A 10,489-nucleotide genomic window follows, 5' to 3' on the forward strand; every position below is an offset into this window, starting at 1 on the left:
AGGCCTCACTGAGGATAGAGACCCAGAGGGATCAAAGGATCAGAATTGGGTGCTGGATTGCCACAACTCTATCTGGGGACCCACATCTAAGCTGATTTGGGGCTCTGCTGCAACCCTTTTCCAGGGTCCCATCCAGGGCAGGTACACTGAAGCGCTGGCCAAAAACGCAGGGACTCCTGGGTTATTTGCTTTGCCCCCTTCTCTCCCTTCTCTGTCAGTTTTCAGAGATGGCTGTGCCCCCCACCCCCACCCCCACCCCCGGCTTCCAGTGCTCTGTCTCCTTGTGGATCTCTCTAATGTCCTGGTCTCTTTCCCCCCACCTCCCATCTCTCCTCTGTCTCTTTCTCTGTCTCTGTGTATCTCTGTCTCTTTCCCACCTCCACCTCCCAGCCCATCTCTGGGGCCCACCGTTGGGAAAGGACCCGCAGCGACCGACTGACAAGCACAAATACCGCCTGCCTGGAGCTGCTCTTTTGGGGTGCTAAGAAGATGACGCCCCTCCGGCCAATCCGCCACTCGGACCTCAGAGAACAGCGCCCCGCTCGGAGAACAGTGTCCCTGGCACGGACACAAACCGGGGTCCCCACGAGCACCCGCATCGACCCCCCCGCCGCCGCCCTCCGAGGCTCCCCTCATTATGCGCCGCTTTTCAAGAGCGTTCGTCAGCGAGACTTCCCCGCAAGTTGTTTTCGCGGACATCAGTCATCGGCGGCGTCCCCATTGTGCAAGGGGATTGACGGGGGGCGGGAGGGGGTGACAGGGCCTGGGGCGGCCGCCTCGAGGCCTCGGTCTATAATTTTCGGAGACATAATTGGCCTGGGGGAGGGGGGCGGGGGCGGGGCGGGGACCTTTCAGAACCGGGAGGGCGCACGGGGGCGCGGGGCGCGCGGCGGCAAGAGCCGGGGCTCGACGGCGCTTCTCGGGGACGCAAGTGTGCGGGGCGGCGCTGTCCGGACCCCAAGCCCCACCGGCTCCCGCCCGCGCCTCCCGCCCCGCCCGCTGCCGCTGGAGAGCGCAGCGGCCTTTTGTTGCGGACCCGGCTTTTCTTTCTGGTCTTTGCGCTGTCACCGGGAAGTCACCGGCTCCGGTGTGGAAATTGAAGGGTTTCTGGATCTTGCTCGCTCTCTCGCGCTCGCTCCCTCCCTGACACCCTCTCCCCGCCCCTCATCCCCGCCTAGCCCCCAGTGCGCCCGACCAAGCGCGGGGGCGTCTCCGCGCCGGGCCTCTCCGCCGCCCACCCTCCATGGGCGCCGCGCTGGCCTGCAGCCGCCGCCGCCGCCGCCGCCGCCCCGGGGCGCGCGCGCTGCCGCCATGGCCCTGATTTGGCTCCTGCTGTTCAGCCTGCTGGAGCCCTGCTGGCCCGCAGCGGGCCCCGGAGCGCGGCTGCAGCGCGATGCGGGCGGCCGCGGCGGCGTTTACGAGCACCTCGGGGGAGCGCCCAGGCGCCGCAAACTCTACTGCGCCACCAAGTACCACCTGCAACTGCACCCGAGTGGCGGCGTCAACGGCAGCCTGGAAGACAGCGCCTACAGTGAGTGTCCGGCCCGGCCCCGCCGAGGGTCCCGCGGGTGGGAGCAGCGTCCCCAGAGATGCTCGCACTCCAGGGAGGGGACGGCACGCCAAGGTGCCTTAGGGCGCGCGGGCCGCTTCGCCCCTACCAGACGGAGTCCTTACCTTCTTCCCCGTCCGGGACAGGAGCGCGCTAGGGTTTGAGGGGATGGGAAAGTGGCGTCCAGAAGACCTGGCGGCCGCTCCCTGTAGCAACGAGCTGGCTGCGTTCGAGGGTTTTGCGGGACGCGACTCGGGCTATCGCTCTGCGGGGTCCCCAGCTCTGACAAGTATACGTATTTTGAGTTTGTCGGAGAAAAGACACTGGACAAGACATTCATCATCCTCTTTATTATTCTGACGACTTCTCCTCTTCCTGGCGACCCCGGGCGTCCTGCCGCCCTCTCCGCCCTCCTGGAACGCGGCCGCCCAGGAGGCCACTACCGCCACTGCGTAAGGATGCACGTCCGGGCAGAGTAGGGCACCAGAACTAAGGCATCAATCACCCACAGTCAGGCAACAGATAGGCTGACTCCGCACCCCACCTGTCACCGCTGCCGCGGGGGTAGGGGACTGCGTGATGCGCGACCTGAGCTGGAAGGGACGTTCTTCCGAATCTGGAACGCAGAGACACTGCACCCCGCAGCCAGGACGCACAGCCGATAGTGTGTGCGGCGGAGACCCGCGAAGCCCCAGGATTTGGCTCCTCCAAGTTCGGGACCTTGGCCTCGGGGCCAAGCTGCGCCCTGCGGGCGAGCTTGCAACTCGGAGCGCACCTCCAGGGGTCCTGACGCAGTTCTGCTGGGTGGGAGTAGGAGAGCAGGGGGATCGGGATGTGGGGGGGCGTGAGAGTGTGGCGGGGGTTGCCAGGGCCTCCTCTGCGAGGTTCTGAGGTTCAGGCGTGAGAAACGGCGTGGCGCATCCAAGGCGGAAGCGAGAGACCGCACCCGGTGCGGGCGTGTGCCGGGGAAGCGCCCGAGTTGAGCGGGACTAGTTGTCGCCTAGGAGGTCCCCTCACATAGGTCTTGGCTCCCTTCTCGGAGTCGTGGAGAGCCGAGTCTAAACGCCTTAGGGAAACCGGGGAGAGCTGTTCAGAAGTGGAGGGAGGACGCGTCCCGCAATCAGACGTGTGATTCATTCTCTGGGCACTGGAGTTCGCCAGGCCTGCGCCAGGGACACTTAAGAGGCGCGCAGCCTGCACCTCAGCGCGCGGGCCAGTCTCTGGTGGTTCCGCACTTGAGCCCCGAGAACAAGATGCGGCTGGACTTGAGCCTCAGGAGAGGTGTCCGTTGTAGAGGGCTGGCTGACGCCCCAACTCTTTCTGAGCCACTCTCGGGGGACGATGGCCCCGCCCGAGCCTTTGTTGGCAGCCCTAGAGAAAAAGCGCTTTGTGTCTGGAAAGACAAACGTTAGGTGAGATTGAAATGTCATTACTACAGTGGAAAGTGAGTAAACCCTGCCCAGTTCAAGGTTGTTGTTGTTGTTGTTGTTAAGTGCCATCGAGTCGGGTCCGACCCATAGCGACCCTGTACAGGGTTTCCGAGGGTGTAAATCTTTACGGGAGTAGAAAGCCTCATCTTTCTCCCGCGGAGCGGCTGGTAGTTTCGAACCGCTGACCTTAAGGTTCGCAGCCCGATTCGTAACCACTACGCTACCAGAGCTCCTTCCTATTGGAAGCTTGGGGTCTAATCTGACTTCCAGACCCCACAGCCTGAGGATTTGGGACCCCTCCGCCCAGAAGGATATTCTACCCAAGTCCAGCGCCGGATGTGTTTAGGTACTGACCTAGTGGATTTTATTATCAAATGGCACCAGACCGTTTTTCACCAGGAGGATCATTTAAGAGCTCAGCTTTCAGTTTCTGCATTCCAGTATCTGAATTCCAGCCCACACGTGTGTTCTGGTGGTCTTGGGCCCATCCCCTAACCTCAGTGGTTGAGAGTCTCAAGTGAGCCACTAAAGCTCAACAAGCCTGTTAAAGCTCACTGTACCTGTTAAAGACTTTGTTGTTGTTGTTGTTGTTAAGTGCTGTGGAGTCGGTTCTGACCCATAACGACCCTGTACAGGGTTTCCGAGGAGCAGCTGGTGAGCTTGAACCGCTGACCTTGCAGTTCAAAAGGCTTTGCAGTCTGGCGCATTAACCCACAGCGCCACACCAGGACACCAGACTTGGGCCCCTGTAAATGTTAATTGTGTCTTCCAGTCTCTGGTTGAAATTCTTCTCTACCTTCCCCAGAACTTCTAAATCCACCCCCCTTTCTCTTCCTGTTGGGTGTGTGTTGCTTTCAGCACCCCTCAAACTTGGACACAGCTTGGAGCCAGGCTAGAGATACTCTGTGGGAGGGGAGGAATGACAGGCCTCTGGACTCTTCCCAGGTCTCTTGGAGATCACTGCTGTGGAGGTGGGCATTGTGGCCATCAAGGGACTCTTCTCAGGGCGGTACCTGGCCATGAACAAGAGAGGACGCCTCTACGCCTCGGTGAGTCCAGCCTCCTGCGTGGGTGGGCACTGATGTAGCCTCACAGAAGGGGATGAGATGCAAGGGCATCAAACGCTTCACCCAGGACTGTGTAGGACCAAGCGTGGCCACTGAGGCTCCTGCCCAAGTGCTCTCTCTCCCCAGCCGCTTCTGTTAGAAGTGGCTGCCAGGTTGAGCCGCTTGGAGCATGACCTTTGGACAGGGTTACGCTGGGGTGTGACAGCTTAGAAAATGTGCTCTCAGTACCTTGTTGTCATCCCCGCTGTCCTTCCCTGCAGGATGCTGAGACCAGGGCATGGATTACCCCCAAAATGTCCAGAAACAAAGTGACCCAAGCAAGTCTCAGAGTGGGCTAAAGCTCTTTCTTCAGCTCAGTGGTGAAACAGTCAGGTTTTCTGCAAGGGCGGGTGGGGACCACTGTCCCAGGCACAAGGCCTCCTCGAGCCTGGATGGGAAGCTCTATCTAGGCCTCCATGCCACAAAAGTGGGGTCTTGTGATTCCATGGGTGTTGGCTACGTCCCCACTCCAAGGCTTGGGAGTGGGTAATACTTGGGGTATAATATATATAACTAGGAAATTTGCTACCTCCAACTAGTTATTACAAGCAACCCCGCTGATACCTCCTTGGGCAATAAGAGGTTTTCCATCCACACGTAGCCTAGACGACGCTGCCACGCCCCCATCCTCTGGCAGTTACTGCTCTTTATTCAGTGACATTTGTAGGGAGGGGAAACAGACCCAAATTCCCCTGCCCTCTTTGAAGTCAGGCAAAGCGAGCTCCGGAGGAGCAGTGCAGGGAAGACCTCCTTGAAGTCCACTCTGTCACAGGTTTGGGCTGTTTTGCTACAGGAAATGCATGGATTGGAATGTGTCCGTTTGTTTTCTCAACCAGGGGCCTCTATTCAGAAGTTTTGTGTGAGACCAGAGACCCTCCTGGTGCCCAGTCTCTTTTGCATGTGTTTCCAGAGTCTCTAAACTTCAGTTGCTGTTTATAAAGAAAGCCTTTTTGCCCAGAGTCAAGGCTGAGTTTGTCTTGAGGGGCAGTGTAGCTCCCCAAGTCCTTGGGATCCTAGATCTAGCGCAGGAAGAGGGGAACTGACCTTGTTATTCTTGAAATGGCCTCCAGCCATCCATAAATGGTTCTTATCCCTTAGAAAGAGGGGACTCACCCATCCAGCCACCCATCCGTCTATCTGCCCACGCAACTATCTACCTATCCATCCACCCATCTATCCACCCATCCATCCATTTACCCATCCATCCACCCATCTATCCACCCATCCATCCATTCACTCATCCACCCACTCATCCATCCATCCATCCACCCAACATCCATCCATCCATCCAACATACATCCATCCACCCATCCATCCATCCATCCATCCATCCATCCATCCATCCATCCATCCATTCATCTATTCATCCACCCACCTATCCATTTATCTATCCATCCACCCATCCATCCATTCAGCCATCCATCCATCCATCCACCATCCATCCATCCACCATCCATCCATCCATCCATCCATCCATCCATCCATCCATTCATCCATCCATTCATCCATCATCCATCCACCATCCGTCTATCCATCCATCCATCCATCCATCCATTCATCCATCCAACATCCATCCACCCATCTATCCATCTATCCATCCACCCATCCATTCATCCATTCATTCATCCACCCATCCATCTATCTATCCATCTGCCCATCTACCCATTCACCCACCCATCCATCCTGACCATCATGGGGGGTTTCTGTCTCCACCAGAGAAGTTCCTAAAAAGGAACAGGGAGGGTTGTTTCAAGTGGGGAAGTCAAGGCCTTCTGACACCTTTTCCCACAGGGAACCCAGACCTAGGTCTTTGGGAGACAGTACAAAGCATGACCTGGAGATAACAATGGGTCAGGGTCCACCTATGGCCTTCTTTGCTTAGAGATGACCTGCTTGGCTTTGAGGAAAGGGGAAATGTTCCCAATCCCACCAGGTAATGGGGAAGCCAGGGAAAGCCAGGCAAAAATGTTCAAAGTGACCAGCAGGAAAGGTCTCTCTGCCCTGTAGGTAACGTTGTTATGTGCCGTGGAGTTGGTTCCGGCTCATAAAGACCCTGTACAGGGTGTCCGAGGCTGTAAATCTTTACAGGAGCAGAAAGTCTCATCTTTCTCCCATGGACCAGCTGGTAGTTCCGAACTGCTGACCTTGAGATTCACAGCCCGATTCATAACTACTACACTACCAGAGTGTAGGAAGTGCCATTCCTGTCACTTGGTGCCCAAGTCTCTCATTCTGCGCTTCCATCCATCTGCCTCTTGGCTGTCTTGGACATTGATTCTCATTCCTCCCTGCTGCTAATCGTTGTCCACGGGTCAGTGATCATCACATACCAATGACAGTTCCCTCACCTTCTTTAGCTTTATTGTGAAGTTTCCAAAGTCTGAGTGGTCCAAGGACCTCAGGTAGAGAGCAGCACATCCCAAGTGAGCTCATTGGTTTCCTTGTTTCCAACTGAATTACCGCCCCATTACTCAAACTCAAGTTCAATTAGGTGACAAGGGAGGCACTTTCCTCCTTCTCATCAGTCTGTATTCAAGTCCTTAGACTCTACTCTTGAATGTCCCCAATGCACATCCTTTATCACCCTCCACCTTACACTCAGGCCAGCGCCCTAAACTCAGATGCTCATATATCTCACCTCCCATTGTAACAGCCATGGGACTGGGCTTCTGGACTCTTTCTCTTCCTTCTTAGGTCTATCTACCTATCTCTCTACTCATCTGTACTGCCATTGATCTACCCATCCATCTGTAGTTCATCCATTCATCATCCACTCATACATCCATCTGCCTATCCATCCATGCATCTATACATCCATTCACTAATCTTTCAATCATCCATCCATTTATTCTGCCATTCATCCAGCCACTATCCACTCATCTATCTATCCATCACTGTTCCATCATTCATCAATTATCCATCCATTCATCCATCAGCCATTCATCCATGTACTCTTCTATTCATCATCCATCAATCATCCCCCTATCCACCCATCCATCCGTCAATCATCCATCCATCCACCAATCCAACCCCTCAGTCATCTACCTATGTATCCATCCATCAATCATTTATCACTCCTCCATCCATCAGTCATCCACCAACCCATCCATCATCCACCCACTCATCCATCATCACTCCACCCAACCATTAGCCATTTTATTCCTTCATCCATCAGTCAAATATTTCATGGGCAGTTGCCACACTCTGGGGTTAGTTCTTGCCTGCAGGATCTTCCTAAAATGCAAATCTGATCACATTCTGGCCACTGAGGACTCCCCATCATCATCAAATCATCATCCAAGCACCTTCACTCAGCCAATCCAGGAGCTGGTTCAGACCACCTTCTGCTCCATCTTCCATGACATCTCATCCATTCATCCATCCATCCATTCATCCATCCATCCATCCATCCATCCATCCATCCATCCATCCATCCATCCATCATTCCATGACCATCATTCCATGACATCTCTCAACTGCAGCCGCCAAACATCTCCTGGGTCTCCAAGCTAGTCATGTTGTTCCCTGCTCTATGACTTTGCCTGTATCATCACTATCTGAAATGCCCACCTAGAAAGAGCTCCCCGTCCCTTCTAAGGTCACCTCTCTGGTTAGAGCTGCTTCCTCCTCATACTGTCACCTCCACCCTTCCCAACCTGACCTCTAGAGCCTGTTCTTCATGCCCAGTTGCTCAGCCCTGCTCAGACCAGTTTTCCCACGGAGCTCCATGTGCCAGGGAAGTCTGAACAGGAAGTAAGTGGAGCTGACATGGGTGTATCTTGAGGAAGGGGGTTGTTTATATGAACAGAGGGACTGTGAGGGATGGGGAAATTTTCAACTGCAGGAATCCAGGCTAAGCTGGCACTATCCTCCCTGGTCTGGTGCTGTACTTAACCCTGAGACCCTGGACCTCTTACCCCTTGAGGAGCAGAGACCTGTGACCCTCAACTGTTCCACAAATGTCCCTGCAAAGAGAAAGTCTCCCCTTGGCTTTGCTGGTCCATGGGCACTGGCTCCAAGGGGACGGGTCTCCTCAGGACTAAGGGTCTGGGGTGGAGGGCAGGATTGGGGACTACTTATTGTCTAGTGTGGGAGCTTGGGGGTTTCCCTGAGCCCACTTAGTCACAAGCCCGAGGAACCCTGAGCTCACTCACTCACACCCAGAGAGAGGTGAGTAGGGTCAGCACAGGCAAGACTAATACTATGTTCCTCATGCCTTGGTGCCTGCTCCCCACCCAGGCCTTCGTGTTCCCATGTCTAAGCACTCAGGGTCCCTGGTGGCAGCAACTTCCTTTAAGACTTTACTCTGGCTCGCTCCTTCCTCATGCCCTGCACAACCTGCTGGACCCCAATTCTTAGTCTCGCAGGGTCCCCACTGACCCCCACTGTTGATGTGGATTTCTTCCACACCCCAGCATTCGTCTGTGACATGTGTTGAACATGGACTTGAGGTTGGGCTCCTGACTTCACCCTGCAGGCAGGACCTCTGGCCCCTACCCTCAGGATGAGGAGAACGAGGCTCAGAGCTCAAGGACCAGGGCTGGGACTTGAACTCGACATCTAACCAGAGGACTGTGTTCCAGCCCCGCTAGTTCTGCTCACTATTTTATGCAGTATCTTCAGAAGAAATCTGGGCAGCCATCTTGTCTCTGTCCAGATGTCCAGTCCTGCTGGTGTCCAGCTGTGCAGTCCCAATGATGAGGACCCCTGTATCATCAGGCCCACCTCTGCCCTCAGTCAGTGCCCTCAGCGAGGGGGGTGAGCAGAGGCTAGGGAGCTCAGAGAGGAGAGGCAGGGAGCACTCCTTCCTAAAAGGGTTCTAAAGCCCTCAGACACCTCAGTGCTATAACAAGAACCTCCAACTGGGCACCCTAAGATGACCAAAATCTATGCTGTCTCGGTTCTGGAGACCAGGAGGCCCAGTTCAAGGTATCAACAGGGCCCTGCCCCTTCTGAAGCTTCCAGGGGAGGGTCCCTTGTCTCTGCTCCGGAATGTTCCAGCAGTCCTTGGCTTGTGACTGCATCATTCCAACCTCTATGTCTTTCTGTCTGTGTCTCTCCTCTCCCTGTAAAACCCACTGCATCTGACTCATAGCAACCTGTAGGACTGCTCCTCTCGTGCAGAACAGTGGGTGGGTTTGAACCACCAGACACACACGTTAGATTAGGGTTGAAATCAATGTGTCCTGCTCCCTCTGAAAGCTTCAGGGAGGGTCCTTCTTTGCTTCCTCCAGCTTCTGGAGGCTCCGGAGATAACCGGCTTGTGGCCACCTCACTCCAGTCTCGGCTGTCTCCTTTGGGTCTGTCTGTCCTTACCTCGTTTCTTACCTGTGTCTCTCTGTATCTCTGCTTTTTGTACAAGGACAGCAACCATGTAGGATTGAAAGCCCACCCGAGTTCAGTATGACCTCAACTGATGAGACCCTATCTCTAAATAAGGTCACATTTACAGGGACCTGAACATAGTTTATGGGGACAGATTCACCTTACAAACAGGAAGCAATGCCGGAACTGAATCCTGGAGGTCAAGCTGACCAAAAAACAGGGCTGCTGGACACGTGTGTGTGTGTGTGTGTGCATTGAGGGGTGAGAACACACTGCATGTCAGGGTCTCACCCCTCCCCTGAGTCACCCTTCAGGTGACCTCATGAAGCCCCTGACCACCATGTCTTGTCCCCACAGGAGAGCTACAATGCTGAATGTGAGTTTGTGGAACGTATTCATGAACTAGGTTATAACACCTACGCCTCCCGGCTGTACCGGACGGTGCCCAGCGGGCCTGGGGCCCGGCGCCAGCCCGGCACTGCCGAAAGACTATGGTACGTGTCTGTGAACGGCAAGGGCCGGCCCCGTCGAGGGTTCAAGACGCGCCGTACACAGAAGTCCTCCCTGTTCCTGCCCCGAGTGCTGGACCACAAGGACCATGAGCTGGTGAGGCGGCTCCGGGGTGGCCTGGACAGACCACCGGACAAGGGCTCCCAGGCACGGCGCCAGCGTCGGCAGAGGAAGCAGAGCTGGGGCCCCCACACTTAGCCCCCCCAGGCATAGAGAACATGCGGAAGGGAAATGCTCTGGGCTTCAAGGTCACAGACAATGAGCTCCAAGGCCGCGACTGAGCTGGACGATGTCTGTCTCCATCATCTCTGCTCATGACAGAGAGACCGTCCCTCCTCCCTAGCACCAGCCACTCTTTTCTGCTCCTGGATGGCTTTGATTTTGGGGACGAACAGAACACGTTCGCAACCCTTCTGATTTCAAGAATTCCAGCAGAGCCAAAGAGTCAGGGGAGAGGACTTCAAGGACAAGACTCTGTGCGTGGACAGGCAGGCAGCCCCTACCCTCCCCACACACACCTGCCAGGGGATCCCCTGACCCACCTGGTCCCTGTGGATGAAGGGGTCTCC

The 10,489-nt window shown here is 55.7% G+C and overlaps 1 protein-coding gene across 1 annotated transcript; it reads left to right on the top strand.

Moving 5' to 3' along the window:
• The first annotated feature begins 1,311 nt into the window (after nt 1-1,311).
• Nucleotides 1,312-10,118, top strand: FGF3 (fibroblast growth factor 3). The gene is made up of 3 exons (XM_006861043.1): nt 1,312-1,531; nt 3,925-4,028; nt 9,768-10,118. Exons 1-3 carry the CDS (start codon nt 1,312-1,314, stop codon nt 10,116-10,118), a joined length of 675 nt encoding a protein of 224 aa, XP_006861105.1.
• The last annotated feature ends 371 nt before the right edge of the window (nt 10,119-10,489 follow it).

Source organism: Chrysochloris asiatica, unplaced genomic scaffold (assembly GCF_000296735.1).
Source record: "Chrysochloris asiatica unplaced genomic scaffold, ChrAsi1.0 scaffold00040, whole genome shotgun sequence".
In the NCBI taxonomy this organism is placed as follows: Eukaryota; Metazoa; Chordata; class Mammalia; order Afrosoricida; family Chrysochloridae; genus Chrysochloris; species Chrysochloris asiatica.